Source organism: Oryx dammah, unplaced genomic scaffold (genome assembly GCF_014754425.2).
Source record: "Oryx dammah isolate SB20612 unplaced genomic scaffold, SCBI_Odam_1.1 HiC_scaffold_6, whole genome shotgun sequence".
NCBI lineage: Eukaryota > Metazoa > Chordata > Mammalia > Artiodactyla > Bovidae > Oryx > Oryx dammah.
This window is the reverse complement of record NW_024070190.1, coordinates 31,523,669-31,544,921: the sequence shown is the minus strand read 5'-3', so window position 1 is coordinate 31,544,921 and position 21,253 is coordinate 31,523,669. Positions and strand designations below refer to the sequence as shown.

At 38.0% G+C, this 21,253-nt stretch overlaps 1 protein-coding gene and 1 pseudogene across 7 annotated transcripts in view; one reads left to right on the top strand and one right to left on the bottom strand.

Moving 5' to 3' along the window:
- ASCC1 (activating signal cointegrator 1 complex subunit 1) overlaps positions 1-21,253 on the bottom strand; it is a 107,234-nt gene that overhangs the window by 79,605 nt on the left and 6,376 nt on the right. For all 7 annotated transcript variants that reach the window (XM_040242505.1, XM_040242509.1, XM_040242506.1 and 4 more), the window contains exons 4-5: positions 20,402-20,499; positions 17,458-17,636 (exon numbers count right to left, since the gene is read on the bottom strand). In XM_040242505.1, coding sequence (XP_040098439.1) covers positions 17,458-17,636; positions 20,402-20,499 — 277 coding nt within the window. The remainder of the gene's footprint in view (positions 1-17,457; positions 17,637-20,401; positions 20,500-21,253) is intronic.
- On the top strand, positions 15,456-16,806 carry LOC120865321 (annotated as a pseudogene).

The following is a 21,253-nucleotide window of genomic DNA, read 5'->3' as shown; positions in this document are numbered from 1 at the left end:
AATGCAAGAGTTATTTTCTTTTATCAGATCAAGGTCAATTAAAGGAATAAAAATGGTAAACTCAGCCTTGTTTACAAGATTACAAATTATTACAAGAAAACATGTATGAATAGCAGCGTTATTTATAAAAGCCCAAAGCAGAAACAGCTCAAAATATTCACCAAGTGATGAAGGCATAAACAAAATGTGGTACAGCCATACAATGGAATATTACTTGGCCATTAGAAGAAATGAAGTAGCACTACATGATAAAACATGGATAAATCTTAAATACATTATAAATGAAAGATGCCCAGAGACAAAGGCCATATATTGTATGAATCCATTTCTATCAAATATTCAGTATAGGCAAATTCATAGAGACATAAAGTAGATTAGTGACTGTTAGGGACTCGGAAGAGGGAGCAATCACAAAGAAGAATCAAGCTCTCATTCCCAGACAGAAACACTAAATAAACAACATATGGACGAAAGTAGCTTTGGGAGAATGCTAGAGATGAGTTAAGAACCTGCAATAACCAGACAAATGCCTAACCAGAGGAAAACTGCACTCAAAATGGTAGGAACCCTCATGTTTTCTATCTGTCCCTTGCCGTACACTCTGCCCTAGGACATCACAACAGATCAGAAGGAAGCCACCCAGTTTCTGTTCTTCCAACAGGGGAGAAGGAGAGTAAAAGTGGTTTGCAATGTTCCGGCTTATTAAGAGGCTGCCTGAAGAACTGGTTTCTGTCTTGCCTAACTTGCAGTGCTGCTGGGGACAGAAGCATAGTCTGTATCTGTGTATCAGGTTGGAGGCCACTGTAAGAAGTGTTAATTGCCTGCAGAGGGAGAAAAGGAACTACAGAAGATGGCAAATCTTTTACTGGGGACAAGAGATTACTGGGAGAATACAACAGAATAACAAAAGCTCTAAGGGGAGGCACTGGGTGAGAACTTACAGAAATTAAGACATTTTAAAGCAGACACGTATACATATATATGGGAGAACTGAAACAAAAGTACAAATACAGGCCAAAGAAAATGCATCCCCAGAAAAGGCTTCAGAGGACCCCGAGATAAATCTGAGACAATTTAAGTATCAAAATAATTAAGCACAACAGTAAATTATAAGCCCTTGGAAAATAAAATTTGTGAAATCACACTCATAACAAATAAATTTAAAAGTAAGGTGAGAAGGAAGGTCTCCTGCTTACAAATGAATGCAGAAAATTGAATACTAAATGTAGAGCAAGTGCTAGAATCATTTTGCAAGCAACATCAGGTAAGAATCACCAGTGGATGCTAAGCCTGAGGAAAATGCCAACGAGAAGCAGGATACAGCATCCAACGTCCATTCCAATCAAAAGTAAATAAATAATTTTTAAAAACATTCCAAAAGAAAAAAATCCTACAGCCAGTAAAAATTATCTTTCAAAAAACACGAAATTAAAGACATTTCATACCAAAAAAAAAAAAAAAAACTGAAAGTGTATCCAGTACCAGCAGACTATAAGAAATCTTACAGAAAGTTGTTTATAAATAGAAGCAAGATTAATGACAATTAGACAAAGGACAGAAGGAAGGGAAAAAATGACATATTGTGAGGTTCTTAAATTATATGTTAAGTTATGTAATATTATTTGAAGGTGATGAATTAAATACATATTGTAAACCTATCAACATTTACTACAAAATAAAATGGTTGTAGCTAATAAGCCAACAGTGTCAAGAAAATGAAAGTTTTAAAAACCCCCAATCTAAAAAATGTTAGGAAAAAAATGAACAAAGGAATGATAAGACAAAAAAAAAATCACAAAATGGTAGACTTAAACCCACCTATGTCTATAACTACATTAAAAGTAAACAATCTAGTCATTCCACTTAAAAGGAAGAGATGACAGACCAGATTTTTAAAAAATCAATTATATGCTATCTGTAAGAAATCTACTTAGGGCCTTTCATGGTTCAGTGGTTAAGAATCTGGTGCCAATGCACGGGACATGGGTCCATCCTGGCCTAGGAATAAGATCCCACGTGCCACAGAGCAACTAAGCCTGTGCACCACAACTACTGAGCCCACAAAACACAACTACCGAAGCCCAAGCACTCCAGAGAACATCATGCTCTGCAGGAAAATAAGCTACCACAGTGAGAAGCCTGAGCATGGCAACAAAGACTAGCCTCCGCTCACTGCATTTAGAGAAAGTCTGAAACCATCAACGAAGACCCAGGACAGTCAAAAATAAATTAATTTAAAAATAATGAATAAAAGTAAAAGAATAAAAATATATATACAATGGAAAATACAAATCAAAGAAAGCTGGAGTGGCTATATTAATATCTAAAAAAGTAGACCTCAGAACAAGGAATACTGTCAGGGATAAAAAGGGACACTTCATAATTATAAAGGAACTGATCTGCCAAGAAGATATGGAAAAACTGACACAACTGAAAGGAGGAATAGACGAATCTACAATTACTGTTGGAGATTTCAACAGTCCTCCCTCAGTAGTTAACAGAACGAGCAGACAGAAAATCAATATGGATATACAAGACAATGATCACTAACAGCTAGATGGTATATTTATAGATTTATAGATCAATTAAAAGACATCAGAATGTACATCCTTTTAAATGTACAAAGAACATTTACCAAGATAGATAATATTCTGTAACAGAAAACAGGGTACAAATATATCTAGAAGACCTGATATCATACAGAACATTATTTGATAAACAGGACCAAACTGTAAATCAGTAACAGAGATATCTGTAACAGTAACCAAAAAAAAAAAAAAACAAATGTAGAAAACTAAACAACATACTTCTAAACAGATGAAATAAATCACAAGACTTATACTGCAAATGAATTGACAATTATCTCAAAAATGTTTACTTAAAATACTTTTAAAACACTAAAATACTAAGAAAAGTCTCAAATCAGTAATTTAAGTTACTACATTAAGCAACCAAAAATAGAGCAAATTAAGCAACCAAAAATAGAGCAAATTAAACCCAAAGCTAGGCATAAGAAATGTAACAATACAGATAAAAGCAGAAGTCAATGAAACAGAAAATGGACAAACAATAGAGAAAAATCAGTGGAACCAAAAGCTTTTTGTTTTTCTTATTATAAGACCAATACAATTGATAAACCTCTTGCCAGAGAGATCAGGAATAAAAGACTAGGCACAAATTACCGATATCAGCAAGAAAAGAAGGAACATCACTTCAGGGCGACAGACATGAAAGAATAATAAAATATTAACACTTCCATCTAATGAAATTCAAAAACTTTAGATGAAACAAATTCTCTCAAAGACACAAATTACAAAAACATACTCAAGAAGTAGATAATCTGGATACTTCCAACTCGACTAAATAAATTCCTAATTTAAAACCTTTTCAGAAACCTACAATGTTATAAATCTCCATTCATAGTTCTCCAGGCACTCTGTCTACCAGATCTAATCCCTTGAATCTATTCATCACCTCCACTGTATAATCATAAGGGATTTGATTTAGGTCATACCTGAATGGCCTAGTGGCTTTCCCTACTTTCTTCAATTTAAGCCTGAATTTTCCAATAAGGAGCTGATAATCTGAGACCCAGTCAGCTCCAGGTCTTGTTTTTGCTGAGTATATAGAGGTTCTCCATCTTCAGCTGCAAAGAATATAATCAATCTGGTGATGTCCATGTGTAGAGTTATCTCCTGTGTTGTTGGAAGAGGCTATTTGCTATGACCAGTATGTTCTCTTGGCAAAACTCTTAACCTTTGCCCTGCTCCATTTTGTAGTCCAAGGCCAAACTTGCCTGTTATTCCAGGTATCTCTTGACTTCCAATTTTTGCATTTCAATACCCTACAGTGAAAAGGACATGTTTTTTTGGTGTTAGTTCCACAAGGTCTTGTAGGTTTTTACAGAACCGTTTCACTTCATCTTCTTCAGCATTAGTGGCTGGGGCCTAGACTTGGATTACTGTGATGTTGAATAGTTTCCCTTGGAAACAAACCAAGATCATTTTGTTGTTTTTGGGATTGAAGCCACGTACTGCATTTCATACTCTTTCACTGACTATGATGGCTACTCTATTTCTTCTAAGGGATTTCTTACCCACAGTAGTAGATACAATGGTTATCTGAATTAAATTCACCCATTCCTGTCCATTTTAGTCCACTGATTCCTAAAATGTCAATATTCACGCTTGCTATCTACTGCTTGACCACCTCCAATTTACCTTGATTCATGGACTTAACATTCCAGGTTCCTATCCAATACTCCTCTTTACAGCATCAGACTTTACTTATAGCACCAGACACAGCTGAGAAAAGAAGAGAAGTGAAAGGCAAAGGAGAAACAAAAGATATACCTAATTGAACACAGAGTTCCAGTGAATAGCCAGGAGAGACAAGAAAAGTCTTCTTAAGTGATGTATGCAAAGAAATAGAGGAAAACAATAGAATGGGAAAGACTAGAGATCTCTTCAAGAAAATCAGAGATAACAATCAAACATTTCATGCAAAGATGGGCACAATAAAGGACAAAAACCACAAGGACCTAACAGAAGAAGAAGGGATTAAGAAGAGTTGGCAAGAATACACAGAAGAACTATACCAAAAAGCTCTTAATGACTGAGATAACCACAATGGTGTGGTCACACACCTAGAGCCAGACATCCTAGAATATGCACTCATGTGGGCCTTAGGAAGCACTACTATAAACAAAGCTAGTGGAGATGATGAAATTCCATCCAAGCTATTTCAAATCCTAAAAGCTGATGCCGTTAAAGTAATGCACTCAGTTCAGTTCAGTCGCTCAGTTGTGTCCGACTCTTTGCAACCCCGTGAACCGCAGCACGCCAGGCCTCCCTGTCCATCACCAACTTCCAAAGTCCACCCAAACCCATGTCCTTTGAGTCCGTGATGCCATCCAACCATCTCATCCTCTGTCGTCCCCTTCTCCTCTTGCCCTCAATCTTTCCCAGCGTCCGCGTCTTTTCAAATAAGTCAGCTCTTCACATCAGGTGGCCAAAGTCTTGGAGTTGGCAGCTTCAAAATCAGTCCTTCCAATGAAAACCCAGGACTGATCTCCTTTAGGATGAACTGGCTGGATCTCCTTGCAGTCCAAGGGACTCTCAAGAGTCTTCTCCAATACCACAGTTCAAAAGCATCAATTCTTCAGGGCTCAGCTTTCTTTATAGTCTAACTCTCACATCCATACATGACCAATGGAAAAACGATAGCCTTGACTAGACAGACTTTTTTTTTTTTGACTAGACAGACTTTTGTGGACAAAGTAATGTCTCTATTTTTTAATATGCTATCTAGCTCGGTCATAACTTTCCTTCCAAGGAGTAAGTGTCTTTTAATTTCATGGCTGCAATCACCATCTGCAGTGATTTTGGAGCCCAAAAAAATAAAGTCAGCCACAGTTTCCACTGTTTCCTTGTCTATTTGCCATGAAGTAATGGGACTGGATGCCATGATCTTAAGTTTTCTGAATGTTGAGCTTTAAGCCAACTTTTTCACTCTCCTCTTTCACTTTCATCAAGAGGCTCTTCAGTTCTTCACTTTCTTCCATATGGGTGGTGTCATCTGCATATCTGAGGTTATTGATATTTCTCCTGGCAATCTTGATTCCCGCTTGTGCTTCCTCCAGCCTAGCGTTTCTCATGATGTACTCTGCATAGAAGTTAAATAAGCAGGGTGACAATATACAGCCTTGACGTACTCCTTTTCCTATTTGGAACCAGTCTGTTGTTCCATGTCCAGTTCTGACTGTTGCTTCCTGACCTGCATACAGGTTTCTCAAGAGGCAGGTCAGGTGGTCTGGTATTCCCATCTCTTTCAGAATTTTCCACAGTTTATTGTGATCCACACAGTCAAGGCTTTGGCATAGTCAATAAAGCAGAAATAGATGTTTTTCCGGAACTCTCTTGCTTTTTTTCCATGATCCAGAGGATGTTGGCAATTTGATCTCTGGTTCCTCTGCCTTTTCTAAAACCAGCTTGAACATCTGGAAGTTCACAGTTCACATATTGCTGAAGCCTGGCTTGGAGAATTTTGAGCATTACTTTATTAACGTGTGAGATGAGTGCAATTGTGTGGTAGTTTGAGCATTCTTTGGCATTGTCCTTCTTTGGGGATTGGAACAAAAACTGACCTTTTCCAGTCCTGTGGCCACTGCTGAGTTTTCCAAATTTGCGGGCATATTGAGTGCAGCACTTTCACAGCATCATCTTTCAGGATTTGAACTAGCTCAACTGGAATTCCATCACCTCCACTAGCTTTGTTCGTAGTGATGCTTCCTAAGGCCCATTTGACTTCACATTGCAGGATGTCTGGCTCTAGGTGAGTGATCACACCATCGTGATTATCTGTGTCGTGAAGATCTTTTTTGTACTCAATGCACCCAATATGTCATCAAATTTGGAAACCTCAGCAGTGGGGACTGGAAAAGGTCTGTTCTCATTCAAATTCCAAAGAAAGGCAGTCAAAGAATGTTCAAGCTACCACACAATTGCACTCATCTCCCATGGTAGCAAAGTAATGCTCAAAATCCTTCAAGCTCAGCTTCAGCAGTATGTGAACCGAGAACCTCTAAATGTACAAACTGGATTTAGAAAAGGCAGAGGAACCAGAGATCAAATTGCCAACATCCGCTGGATCACAGGAAAATCAAGGGAATTCCAGAAAATATCTATTTCTGCTTCACTGACTACACTAAAGCCTTTGACTGTGGATCACAACAAACTGTGGAAAATTCCTAAAAAAAAGGGAATACCAGATCACCTTACTTGCTTCCTGAGAAACTTGTATGCAGGTCAGGAAGCAAGAGTTCGAACCAGACAAGGAACAATGGACTGGTTCAAAATTGGGAAAGAAGTACGTCAAGGCTGTACACTGTCACCCTGCTTATTTAACTTATATGCAGAGTACATCATGTGAAATGCTGGGCTAGATGAATCACAAGCTGGAATCAAGATCAACAAGCTCAGATAAGCAGATGACACCATTCTAATGGCAGAAAGCAAAGAGGAACTAAAGAACCTCTTGATGAAGGTGAAAGAGGAAAGTGAAAAAGCTGGCTTAAAATGCAACATTCAAAAAACTAAGGTCATGAGTTTGAGCAAACTCCAGGAGATGGTGAAGGACAGGGAAGCCTGGTGTGCTACAGTCCTTGTGGTCGCAGAGTCAGACAATAGAAACCTACAGATCTAGATGGCTTAAAATGATGAATTTTCTTAAACATTTAAGGAAAAACAATACCTACACAAACTTACACGAACCCAGAAAGTTAGAAGGGAACACTTCTTAACTCACTTGACTAATCTGGTTTTTAATCAGATGGTCAGTACTACCCCTAATACCAAAACCAGATGAAGACTAAAAAAGTGATATAAATGAACTTATTTACAAAACAGAAATAGACTCAGACACAGAAAACAAATTTGTTTACCATAAAGTATAGCAGGGGTGGGGTGTAAGAGTTAGGGATAATTTAGGAGTTTGGGATTAACATATACACACTACTATGTAGAAAATAAATACACCACAAGGACCTATTATATAGCATAGGGAACTAACTATATTCAATGTCTTGTAACAACTTATAATGTAAAAGAATCTGAAAAAGAATACACATATATTTACACACACATAACTGAATCACTTTGCTATACACCTGAAGCTAGTTATACAAACACATACAGATGAAGACATCACAAAAAAACTAAAACCAGTATCTCTTATGAACAGAGATATAAAAAACTCCTTAATAATTAAGCTCTAGTAAATCAAATCCATCAAAATCCAGTTTTAGTATAAGTGTTGCTAAAGCAAGCACAAATCTGGGAAAATATAAAAATGATAATACATCAAAAATAAGTGAGGTTATCTAAAGAGCCAGACCGGCTTAACATTAAAAAAATTAATAAATGTAATCAAGTGTATTTATACTATGAAGGAAAATACATAAATCTCATATTAAAAAAGGTTAACAAACTTCAATATTCAGTTTTTATTTTTTTTTTAACTCTCAGCAAACTAGGGAGAGAATGGAATTTCCTTACCCAGATAAAGAGCATCTGTAAAACTTAATAATAAAAGACAGAGGACTTCCCTGGCAATCCAGCAGGGAAGATTCAGCCCTTTCACTGCAACAGAACTAAGATCCCACATGCTCTGTGGTATAGTCAAAAACACAGTAACAGTAATAGTAAAAGACTGAATATTGTTCCCCTATGATGGAGAACAAGAAAAGAATGTCCTCTCTCACATCTTCTACTCAACACTATATTCGAGGTCCTAGCTATATGTCCAATAGAAAGACAAATATCATATGACATCACTTATACGTGGAAACATAAGATACAAATGAATTTATTTACAAAACAAAGAAACTCACACACATAGAACACAAACTTATGATTGCCGAAGGGTAAAAAGGATTAGTGAGAGAGAATTCAGGAGTCTGGGATTAACAGATACAAACTATATATAAAATAGATAAACAACAGGGTCCTACTATATCACACAGGGAACTATATTCAATATCCTATAATAAACCATAAGGGAAAAGAATGTGAAAGAGTATGTGTATGATGTATGTGTAAGTGAATCACTTTGTTATATACCAGAAACAAACAAAACATTGTAAATCAACTATACTTCAATAAACAATTTAAAAAATAAGACAACACCAAATGTTGAACCTAAACTCTTCATACATCATTAGTGGTAGGAAGAGGCACAACCACACCTGAAATAGTTTTAACAGTTTTCTATAAAATTAAACATATATCTGCACTTGATCCAACAATTATATTCCTAAGTACCTGCCCAAGAGGAATAAAAACATACTTAACACAAAGATTTCTATACAAATGATTAAAATAGGTTCATTTACAATACACTAGAAACCACCCACGGAGAAGGCAATGGCACCCCACTCCAATACTCTTGCCTGGAAAATCCCATGGACGGAGGAGCCTGGTGGGCTGCAGCCCATGGGGTTGCTCAGAGTCGGACACGACTGAGCGACTTCACTTTCACTTTTCACTTTCATGCATTGGAGAAGGAAATGGCAACCCACTCCAGTGTTCTTCCCTGGAGAGTCCCAGGGACGGGGGAACCTGGTGGGCTGCTGCCTCAGGGGTCGCACAGAGTCAGACACAACTGAAGCGACTTAGCAGCAGCAGCACACACATTTTGGTACAGTCATGCAAAGGAATATACTTAACAATAAAAAGAAATGAACTACTGTAACACACACCAACATGAATGAAGCTCAAAAATGTTCCACTGAACAAAAAAAATAAAAGCCACAAAGACTATATCCTGGGGTCTTCTCAGAGGTAAAGATTTTGTGCTTTCACTGCAGGAGGCATGGGTTCAATCGCTGGTCAGGGAACTAAGATCCCACATGCTGCATGGCACACCAAACAACAACAACAAAAAGAATATGCTGCATAATTCCATTTATATGAAAGGGAAATCTAGCAAAGGGAAATCCAATAGTAACAGCAGATAAGTGGTTGGCTGGAACCACCGGTAGGAGATGAGATGGCAGGAAGTGGAAGTGGATGCAAAGAGGTACAAAGGAATTTTCTGGGCTAATGGAAATGTTCTACATCTTGTTTTTGATGGTTGTTGCACAGCTGCAAAACTCAAAGCATATTCTTAAAATATGCTTTGTATTTTAAGCATTATGCTTTATATTATATGTGCATTATGTTCTTTATAAGTTGTAACTCAATAAAGTTGATTTTTAAAATAAAATGGAAAAAAATCTATCAAAAAATTTTCAGTTTACACTCCCCTAACCCATATATCATACTGTTCATGGGGTTCTCAAGGCAAGAAGACTGAAGTGGTTTTCCATTCCCTTCTCCAGTGGACCACATTCAGACCTCTCTCCACCATGAACTGCCTGTCTTGGGTGGCCCCACATGGCATGGCTTAGTTTCACTGAGTTAGACAAGGCTGTGGTCCATGTGATCCGATTGACTAGTTTTCTGTGATTATGATTTCAGTGTGTCTGCCCTCTGATGCCCTCTTGCAACACCTACCTAGCGTTTTGCCAAGAGAACACACTACTCATAGCAAACACGCTCTTCCAACAACACAAGAAAAGACTCTACACATGGACATCACCAGATGGTCAACACTGAAATCAGACTGATTATATTCTTTGCAGTCAAAGATGGAGAAGCTCTATACAGTCAGTAAAAACAAGACCAGGAGCTGACTGTGGCTCAGATCATGAACTTCTTATGCCAAACTCAGATGTAAATTGAAGAAAATAGGGAAAACCACTAGACCATTCAGGTATGACCTAAATCAAATCCCTTATGATTATACAATTGAAGTGAGAAACAGATTTAAGGGACTAGATCTGAGTGCCTGACAGAATGCCTGATGAACTATGGACCAAGGAGACAGGGATCAAGACCATCCCCATGGAAAAGAAATGTGAAAAAGCAAAATGGCTGTCTGAGGAAGCCTTACGAATAGCTGTGAAAAGAAGGGAAGCAAAAAGCAAAGGAGAAAAGGAAAGATATAAGCATCTGAATGCAGAGTTCCAAAGAATATCAAGGAGAGATAAGAAAGCCTTCCTCACCGATCAATGCAAAGAAATAGAGGAAAACAACAGAATGGGAAAGACTAGAGATCTCTTCAAGAAAATTAGAGATACCAAGGGAACATTTCATGCAAAGATGGGCTCAATAAAGGACAGAAATGGTAGGGACCTAACAGAAGCAGAAGATATTAAGAAGAGGTGGCAACAATACACAGAAGAACTGTACAGAAAAGATCTTCACGACCCAGATAATCACAATGGTGTGATCACTCACCTAGAGCCAGACATCCTGGAATGTGAAGTCAAGTGGGCCTTAGGAAGCATCACTACAAACAAAGCTAGTGGAGGTGATGGAATTCCAGTAGAGCTATTTCAAATCCGGAAAGATAATGCTGTGAAAGTGCTGCACTCAATATACGAGCAAATTTGGAAAACTCAGCAGTGGTCACAGGACTGGAAAAGGTCAGTTTTCATTCCAATCCCAAAAGAAAGGCAATGCCAAAGAATGCTCAAACTACCGCACAATTGCACTCATCTCACACACTAGTAAAGTAATGCTCAAAATTCTCCAAGCCAGGCTTCAGCAATACATGAACTGTGAACTTCCAGATGTTCAAGCTGGTTTTAGAAAAGGCAGAGGAACCAGAGATCAAATTGCCAACATCTGGTGGATCATCAAAAAAGCAAGAGAGTTCCAACATCTATTTCTGCTTTATTGACTATGCCAAAGCCTTTGACTGTGTGGATCACAAAAAACTGTGGAAAATTCTGAAAGAGATGGGAATACCAGACCACCTGACCTGCCTCTTGAGAAACCTATATGCAGGTCAGGAAGCAACAGTCAGAATTGGACATGGAACAACAGACTGGTTCCAAATAGGAAAAGGAATACGTCAAGGCTGTATACTGTCACCCTGCTTATTTAACTTATATGCAGAGTACATCATGAGAAATGCTGGGCTGGAAGAAGCACAAGCTGGAATCAAGATTGCCGGGAGAAATATCAATAATCTCCGATATGCAGATGACACCACCCTTATGGCAGAAAGTGAAGAGGAACTAAAAAGCCTCTTGATGAAAGTGAAAGAGGAGAGTGAAAAAGTTAGCTTAAAGCTCAACGTTCAGAAAACTAAGATCATGGCATCTGGTCCCATCACTTCATGGGAAATAGATGGGGAAACAGTGGAAACAGTGTCAGACTTTATTTTTGGGGGCTCCAAAATCACTGCAGATGGTGACTGCAGCCATGAAATTAAAAGATGCTTACTCTCTGGAAGAAAAGTTATGACCAACCTAGATAGCATATTCAAAAGCAGAGACATTCTTTGCCAACAAAGGTCCATCTAGTCAAGGCTATGGTTTTTCCAGTGGTCACGTATGGATTTGAGAGTTGGACTATGAAGAAAGCTGATTGGCGAAGAATTGATGCTTTTGAACTGTGGTGTTGGAGAAGACTCTTCAGAGTCCCTTGGACTGCAAGGAGATCCAACCAGTCCATCCTAAAGGAGATCAGTCCTGGGTGTTCATTGGAAGGACTGATGCTAAAGCTGCAACTCCAATACTGTGGCCACCTCATGCAAAGAGTTGACTCATTGGAAAGGACTCTGATGCTGGGAGGGATTGGGGTCAGGAGGAGAAGGGGACAACAGAGGATGAGATGGCTGGATGGCATCACTGACTCAATGGACATGAGTTTGAGTAAACTCTGGGAGTTGGTGATGGACAGGGAGGCCTGGCATGCTGCAGTTCATGGTATTGCAAAGAGTCAGACACGACTGAGCGACTGAACTGAACTGAACCCATGTATTCCAATTCTAAGAATTTATCCCAAAATGTACCCCAAAGAAACTGTCAGGCAAAAACACAAAGATGTATTTACAAAAATGTTCATTATAGCATTATTTAATAGAAATAATTTCCTTTAGTGGTCCATTGCAAGGGATTGATGAAATAAGTTACAGTACATACACAGACTAGGATCTTTACAGCACCTAAAGGCACCAATTAGATTTATATATATTGACCCAAAACATGTTGTTAAATCAAAAAGATAGGGAGGTCCATGGTTGCCTAGCGGTTAGAATTTCGGACTCTCACTGCTATGGCCCTGGTTCCAACCCTGGTCAAGGAACTAAGATACCAAAAGCTATGTACAGCCAAAAAAAAAAAAAAAAAACCCAAAAAGGTAATTAAAAAGCACTGTGTGTAACAATTGTAGTAAATATATATAATACATACATATGTAAATTTTTTTAATGTATGAGCCAACTTTATACCAAGAGATGTCATCTCTTTCTTATAAGGAAGAAAATGCTAAGACCACTCCTATTTTAGAGATGAAGAAATTCTCATCAGAGATGTCAGATAAGTGTCAGAGGAATCAAAATAAGACTGACAGCCACATGGTCTTTCAGGAAACAACTGCTATCTCAATCAACAGGTATACATTCTTCAAAGTTACCAGAAAGGAACTCTCCTCAGTTGGAAAAATAAAAGCAGAGTACCAGTGGAAAATGCCTGCATGGTTTTATAGCCATCTGCTTATCAGTCTAACATTAGAATGAAATTCAGTAAAACTTTCTTCCATGTAATAGGTAGATAATGGTTCCTTATTTACTGTTTTATGCTGTGTTTACTTCCCTGCTGTTATCAAGATCTGATTTAAAAGCAGGAAGAAGACATGTCAGTGTGGAGTCTCCCTGAGAGCAGGAAGGAAGTACTTGGGACTGATTAAGGCCAGCATGATACACACAGGGGCCAATCTCATTCCAGCTGAGTTAAAGTAATCATTCCAATATTTATTCCTTTTCAGCCCATGCCAGGAAACAAAAGAAAAGTGAAAAAACATTCACACATATATAAAGAGAAAGAGAAAGAAAAAGGCCAATTTATTACAATCTGCTTGTCATATATCAGGTATTTGTAATATTTCAAAAAATAAATAATCATTAAGCTTCAATAAGTGGTGCTTACAAGGTAAAACAATTCCAAAACTTACCAGCACGACCCCCACAAAATTTATCCAAACTATACTGAAACTTCAGTATTCCTGATCTTCTCCTACCCTACCCTCCACTCCCACTGAGAATGAAATCATCTTGCTATGAAATTTTAAGGGGAAAAAAGATACTCTGGTGGTTGACTAATGACAATTAGTAATATTCTGATGGCTTTCTAATCATATATATGTATGCATGGGATACACACATATGTATAGTATTTGAGTACTGAACTTATAGATGTACCTTTGTTCAAGCACATAAATGCCAAATAAGAAACTTTGAGATTATACAGTTCCGTACTATCTACTCACATTTGCCCAGTCTGTATCTTATCATCTTAAATAATCAAGTTGATCAACTGTCACCCCCGTCCCACAAAAGTACTTGGATTCTAATACCTCTATATCTAAATACCTATATCTCACTCTATCCTAATACCTAAGATCCAGCTTGAGCAATATGGACAGGATGGACAAAGGAAAGGAAAAAGAAGAAAGGATCTCACAAAAATTCTCACCAAATCATTTTCACTGACTTTGCCCACAATTATCAAATAGAGTGCTCATCTACTCTGAATACTCCAAGTAATACTAATACTTTTAACCTAACCAGTCATAAAAATATCAGGAATAGCAGTTACCTTTTATTAAATGTTTCTTATGTATCCAGCACCATGCTGAGTACTATATGTTATCTCATTTAATTCTTCCTACAACTCTCCAAAGCAGGCTGTAAAAATTTGGAGAGGTTCACTTGTTCAAGTCTATACAGATTGAAGAACTCAGAATCAGATGTAGGTCCATCTGTTTCAAGAACCAAAAAAAATACTAACCACCATTCTATTTTATCCACATGCTTTTATTCCTCTCTTTACTACAAGACTGACAAAACACAGTATGGCCGCCCATATGCAAAAAAAATGAACCTCGACCTAAACCTTACAACTTAAACAAATACAAAAGTTACCTAGATCACAGATCTAAGTGTAAAAAAGCAAAGCCATAAAAATTCTAAGGGAAAACCTTTGTGACTTGGGGCTATGCAAAAAGTTCTTAGATATGACATTAAAAGTTCAATCCATAAAAGAAAAATTAATAAATTGGACTTCATCAAAATTTAAAACTTTTGCTCTATAAAAGTCACTGAGAAGAGGATGAAGAGATAAGCTACAGCCTGGGAAAAAATATTTGGAAATCACATATCCTTGAAAGGACTTGTATGTGTAACATTTACAAAAGAACTCTCAAAACTCAGCAGCAAGAAGACAATTTTAAGTTGGGCATAAGACGTGAACATGGGCTTCCCTTGTGGCCCAGTGGTTAAGAATCCACCTTGCCTGGTCCAGGGAGATCGCACAGCTACTGAGTCCATGTGCTGCAACTACTGAAGCCCATACACCTGGAGCTTGTGCAACAAGAAGAGAAGCCACAACAATGAGAAGCCCGCACGCTGCAACGAAGGGTAGCCCCTGCTCACCACAACTACAGAAAGCCTACATGAGCAACAAAGACCCACCACGACCAAACAAATAAAAATATAAATCTTAGAAAAAAAAAAGTCAACACCTCTCCAAAGCAGATATAAGAATGGTTTAAAAACACACAATAAAAAGATGTGCAACATCATTAGCCATTAAAGAAATGCAAATTAAAACCACCGTAAGATCTCACTACACACTGATTAGAATGGCTAAAATGAAACTGCCACCACCACCAGATACTGGTAAGGATGCACAACAGCTGGAATTCTCTTATGCTGCTGATGGGAGTGTAAAGTAATAAAGGCACTCTGAAAACAGTTTGGAAGTTTCTTATGAAGTTAAAAATACAAATAGCGCAGGGGCCGCAGGCGTGGGGCCGTGCAGGCACGGACGGCGTTGGTCTGAAGAAGACCTTCAGCAGTGCCCTGGCGGAGCAGACAGGCCCCTCGTAGCGGAGCGGACGGACCCTCCAGTCGGAGATATGTGCAACACACCAACTTACTGTGACCTAGGAAAGGCTGCCAAAGATGTCTTCAACAAAGGATATGGATTTGGCATGGTCAAAATAGATCTGAGAACCAAGTCATGTAGTGGAGTGGAATTTTCTACTTCTGGTCATGCTTACACTGATACAGGGAAAGCAACCTAGAGACCAAATACAAGATCTGTAACTATGGACTGACCTTCACCCAGAAGTGGAACACAGACAATACTCTTGGGACAGAAATCTCTCGGGAGAATAAGTTGGCCGAAGGGTTAAAACTAACTCTTAATACTATATTTGTACTGAACACAGCAAAGAAGAGTGGGAGATTGAAGGCCTCATATAAACGGGATTGTTTCAGTGTTGGCAGTAATGTTGATATAGATTTTTCACGACCAACCATCTATGGCTGGGCTGTTTTGGCCTTTGAAGGTTGGCTTGCGGGCTCTCAGATGAGTTCTGACACAGCCAAATCCAAACTGTCACAGAATAATTTCCCCCTGGGTTACAAGGCTGCAGACTTCCAGCTGCACACTCATGAATGACAGCACTGAGTCTGGAGGGTCGATCTACCAGAAAGTGAATGAGAAGACTGAAACATCGATAAACCCCGTGTGGACAGCCGGCAGTAACAACATCCGCTTCGGCATCGCTGCTAAGTACAAGCTGGACTGCAGAACTCCTCTCTCTTCAAAAGTAAACAATGCCAGCCTGATTGGACTAGGTTACACTCAGACCCTTTGACCAGGAGTGAAACTGACCGTGTCAGCTCTGATAGATGGAAAGAACTTCAATGCAGGAGGGCACAAGGTCAGTCTGGGATTTGAACTAGAAGCTTAATGTGGTTTTGAATAAAGCATCAGCTTTGTCCCTGGAGATGAAGAGAAATGAACCCACTATGTTTTGGCCTTAAAATTCTTCTGTGAAATTTCAAAAGTGTGAACTTTTTGTGTTCTTCCCAAGAACTGTACTCCTCCCCATACTGAAGCTTAGGTACCGAGTCCATCCTAAGGGAGGTGCTTGAAGGCATGCCTGGAAGCTGTCTCGTTCGTGCCACGTTTCAGTTCAGTTCCGCAGCATTATTTTCAAAGTGTTCCTCAGCAACGGTGTAGTGACATGTTCAAAGGAGATGACCTGACCCTCCAGTTGTCCATCACGTCCTGCAGGTCCCACACCACTTTTTCATGACCTTATAATATATTGGTCTCTGTACGGTAGTAGAATCTTTGGTTTTACATCAGAGTAAAATAAAATAAACCCATCACATTTGGAATATAAAAAAAAATATATCCCATTCCTGGGTACTTAAAGAAATGAAAACTATGTTCACATAAAAACCTGTACACAAATGTTTATAGTAGTTCTGCTTATAACTGCCAAAACCTGGAAACAATGAAAGAGGATAAACTACTGAAACACACCACTCAGCCATTATACTGAGTGAAAAAAAAAAAAACACAATCTCACATATAGTATATTCTCAGGAAAGACGATGCTAATAGTAACCAAGAAGGGGTCAGCGATCGCCAAGGTTTGGGGTGAGGAAGAGGTGACTCTAAGAGACAACGTGAGGGAGTTTTGGGGGAAGCACAGCTGTTCTGTATCCTGATTGTGGGTAAGTGGCTAAGAAATCCATACTTGTGTTAAAATGCATAAAAATAAACTCACAAGATGCAGAATGGTAGGTACATTAGGATGATACTTTTGTGTCATCTTTTAGAGGATATTTCTGTAATACATGGAAACTTATGTGCTGATACATCTGTAGGTATTTTTTTCAGTTCAGAATTAAAAGAAACCATCAGAAATGGTTCCCTTTTTCAGTGGGAGAAGAGATGTGTATCTTTTTACTGTTTGAATTATGAGTCATTTTTGTACTCTTCCTTATACTTTTTCAACTTTTAATTTTGTTCTATTTGTTGCTTACCATGGAGCACTTCTCCAGTACTTCCTCCTGGAATTTCAGAAATCGTTCCTGAACTTCAGCTTCATTGAGGAAAAAGGCAAGGAAGTGAGTGAAGGGCTGCTTTCTTCTAAAAGTGAGCAGAAGAACATCAATCCGAGTTCGGGCTGAAATTACACCACTTCGATGCTGTCCAGTGATTACTGTAAGCAAAAAAAAAAAAAGATTTAACACGCTCAAGGACCATCAACTGGTTGTAAAATAGGTGACCTCTTAAAACTGTCATCCCTGGGGAACAAAACTGTCATGAATGTGTACATAATTCTGAACAGCAGACAGTACCAAGGGTAAGAAAGCTGTTAATGAATCCAGTCTAAGCAGAATGAAGTTTAAACAGAATAACCTTAAGACCATCTGATGAAGTAAGAAAATGAATTCAAAAGCTACAAAGCAATCCCTCATAACTTGCTAGTATAAATGTAAAATGGTACAGCTGATATGTAGAAGTCTGGAAGTTCCAAAAAAATTAAACAGAAATACCACACGACCCAGGAATTCCACTCCTAGGTAGAAACTCAAAAGGAAGTAAAAACAGGTATTCAAAAAAAAAACAAACCACTTGTACAAATGTTCATAACAGCTTTATTCACAACAGCCAACAGGTGGAAAAACACAAATTGTCCTTTAACCAATAAATGAACAAATAAACCGTGGTATTAGGTATTATCATACACTGAAATACTATTTGGCAAAAAAAAAAAAAAAGGAGTGAAGTAATCATACATGCAAAAACATGGATGAATCTTGAAAACATTATGCTAAGTTAAAGATGCCAGACACAAAAGACCACATACTGCATGTTTCCATGTATAGGAACTATCTAAACAGGCAAATTCAGAGAGACAGAAAGCAGATTAGTGGTAACAAAGATCTTGGGAGTAGCGAGGAATGGTGAGTGATTGGTTAATGGATATGAAGTTTCCTTTTTGGCTGACAGATGTTTTGGAACCAGACAGTGGTTGTCGAGCAACTGTAAATGTTTCCTACTCCAGGGGATCTTCCCCACCCAGGCATTGCAGGCAGATTCTTTACAGTCTGAGCTACCAGGGAAGCCTGTAAATGTACTAATAATGCCACTCGATTCAACACTTTAAGGTGGTCTAAATGGTAAATTTATGTTATGTAAATTCTACCATTTTTTTAAAAAGAACAACATATTACACAGAAACTCAAACAATAAAAATTAAGAACAAATAAAGTAGAGTTTTCTGTTATGTGAATTTTACCTCAATTTTAAAAAATACTGTGGCAAAATTTTTAGCAATTTGCTATAGTAAAAGAGCAAAACAGAGTCTACTACAATATATATGATCCTACCCTAACTGTAGGAAAAATACAAGGTTAAAGTAAAAATGTTTATCTATATCTGCATTATTATGTATGGATATCAAATTTCCACACCTTAGTGTAATTTGGTCTTCTCTGATCTGGGCTGTCTTTATATATAAATGAAAATAAGGGGAAAAACTACAAAATCTTATACTACAATCTGTAAAGAAAAAAAAAATCATTTAAGGATTACATAACCTCTGTTTAATAGAGATTAAACCTCTAGGATCCAGAACTGGCGGTGCTTGGTTCAAAACATAAACGAAGGAAAATGCAGAAGATAGGAGCAATGAACAAAACTGGCATCTCAGCGGAGGATTTATTAAAGAGGAAAGGGCAGATTTCTGAATATGATACAAAATACTGAAGTATTAACTTAAATAGTAGCAAAATCTGCTACATACTTTCAAGACCACAAAGCTTGTTCCTTCCAAGCAAATGCAGAAGTTAAACAAATAATTCCATTTATTTGTCCTAATACTTCCCATTAAAGCATTTCAAATTTTCTACAAGAACAGCCTATTTTTTTTTTAATAAAAATGAAATTATCATACCCATTTTGTTTAAAGAAACAAGATGGAAATTTCTGGGAAAAGAAGTAAATTATGAATGAACTGGGATTCCAATGATAAAACAATCTGCCTGCCAATGCTGGAGACTAAGGAGACATTGGTCTCATCCCTGATTCAGGAAGATTCCCTGGAGGAGGAAATGGCTACCCACTCCAGTATTCTTGCCCGGAGAAACCCATGGACAGAGGAGCCTGGCAGGCTACATTCCATAGGGTCACAAAGAGTTGAACACGACTAGGCAACTGAGCACTCAGGCACGCACACGTGAATGAATTAACAGAAAGCCTAAAAACTGTTTGCCTAAACAGAAAATTGACAGAAGTCATAACCAAAAATGTAAGAGAGCTTCCCAAATGGCACTCGTGGTCAAGAACCCACCTGTCAACGCAGGAGACATAAGAGACTCAGGTTCAATCCCTGGGTCGGGAAGACCCCTGGAGGAGGGCATGGCAACCCACTCCAGTTATCTCTGCCTGGAGGATCCCAGGTTCACATTGATGCTTTAGTACAGAACTTTCTGACATGGTTTCTATTGCCAAACTCTTTCCTCACCTGAACACTTACTTGAATCAGCTTATTGTTTTAATTATTACTCTTACAATTTCCTTCCTAGTCTACAAAGCAAGATAAAAACAAGATAACTAATAGGGAAAGGGCTGAGCTTCATTTCAAATTTGCTGATCTCACTTTTTTTCTCTAATTCTAACTTCGAATAATTCACAAACTCCATTTCAAGCTACTGAAGCATACAAGAAATCTCCTAGTCCACAATAAAATCTGGAAGCTTTATTCCATCAGTGTGTAGTAAAGTATCAAATTAAGGCCCAGGTACTCAAATCAAGATAAGGCTGTATAAGTACATCTTTCCTCATCTGAGAGACTGATACTGATATAAAAAGAACAATAGCTACAGAACCACATAAAAAATATAATCATCAAACACTACAGTTGGGTCACATTATTCCATACACATACAAAAGTGACTGCAAACATATATAGAGTCTCACCAATTTCTCCTTCTTGTCCAGGCTTAGGAATGCTAATAGAAGTTTTGGTCTCCACTTCTAGTTTCTTTCTAGTATCCCCTCTCTTTCCAACAATATGCCTATAATATAGAGAAAGTTAATTAATGTAAGTCAAAATATACCAGAATAAAGAACTCCATCATATTTAAATCATATGTGGCCAGAGATACTCCCTCATAGAAGAGTGCTTTAGTACAAACTCAGTATTCATAAAGGAAATTACAAGTCATATAGCTTTATAGAACATGTTGCATTATATTCACTGACAAAACCATGTCCTACAGCCAATTCAATGCCTAGAAAGAATAATTAAACCCAATGCCTGTTTGCTTCTCAAAACTAGATTCAAAATCTGGGTCTGCAGTTAAGTGAAAGAAAAGCTAGCACAGTCTCATTGGACACTTCAATGGGTCTACAATTTGAAGGGGGAAAATCCTGGCCTCTTAGCAAATTAACTACATTTTGAGTTCATCCTAAGGGAATTATCCTTCATTAATTAAATAATGGTAAAGAGCTTAGCAAAGAGCAGGGTCCACCAACCAAGACAGATGCAAGCACAGAAAGAGGTAACCCTCAGGCTGAATTCAAACACATAGACATGTCTTGTTTGGGAGATTTCACCTAAAACTTGGGAAATTTCACCTAAAAAATATTGATTTCTAAGTTCTTTCAAAAAATTGGGAGATCTGACTACTCAATGGCAAAAACAGGCTGGAACATGAGCTCATTTCTGAAAATGGAATATGAATTCATCACAATCCCTGCCACTTCCTACTGTCTTTTATTGACTCCAATCATCTATTGGCTCACATTACTTACTTAGGCCACCTAGTA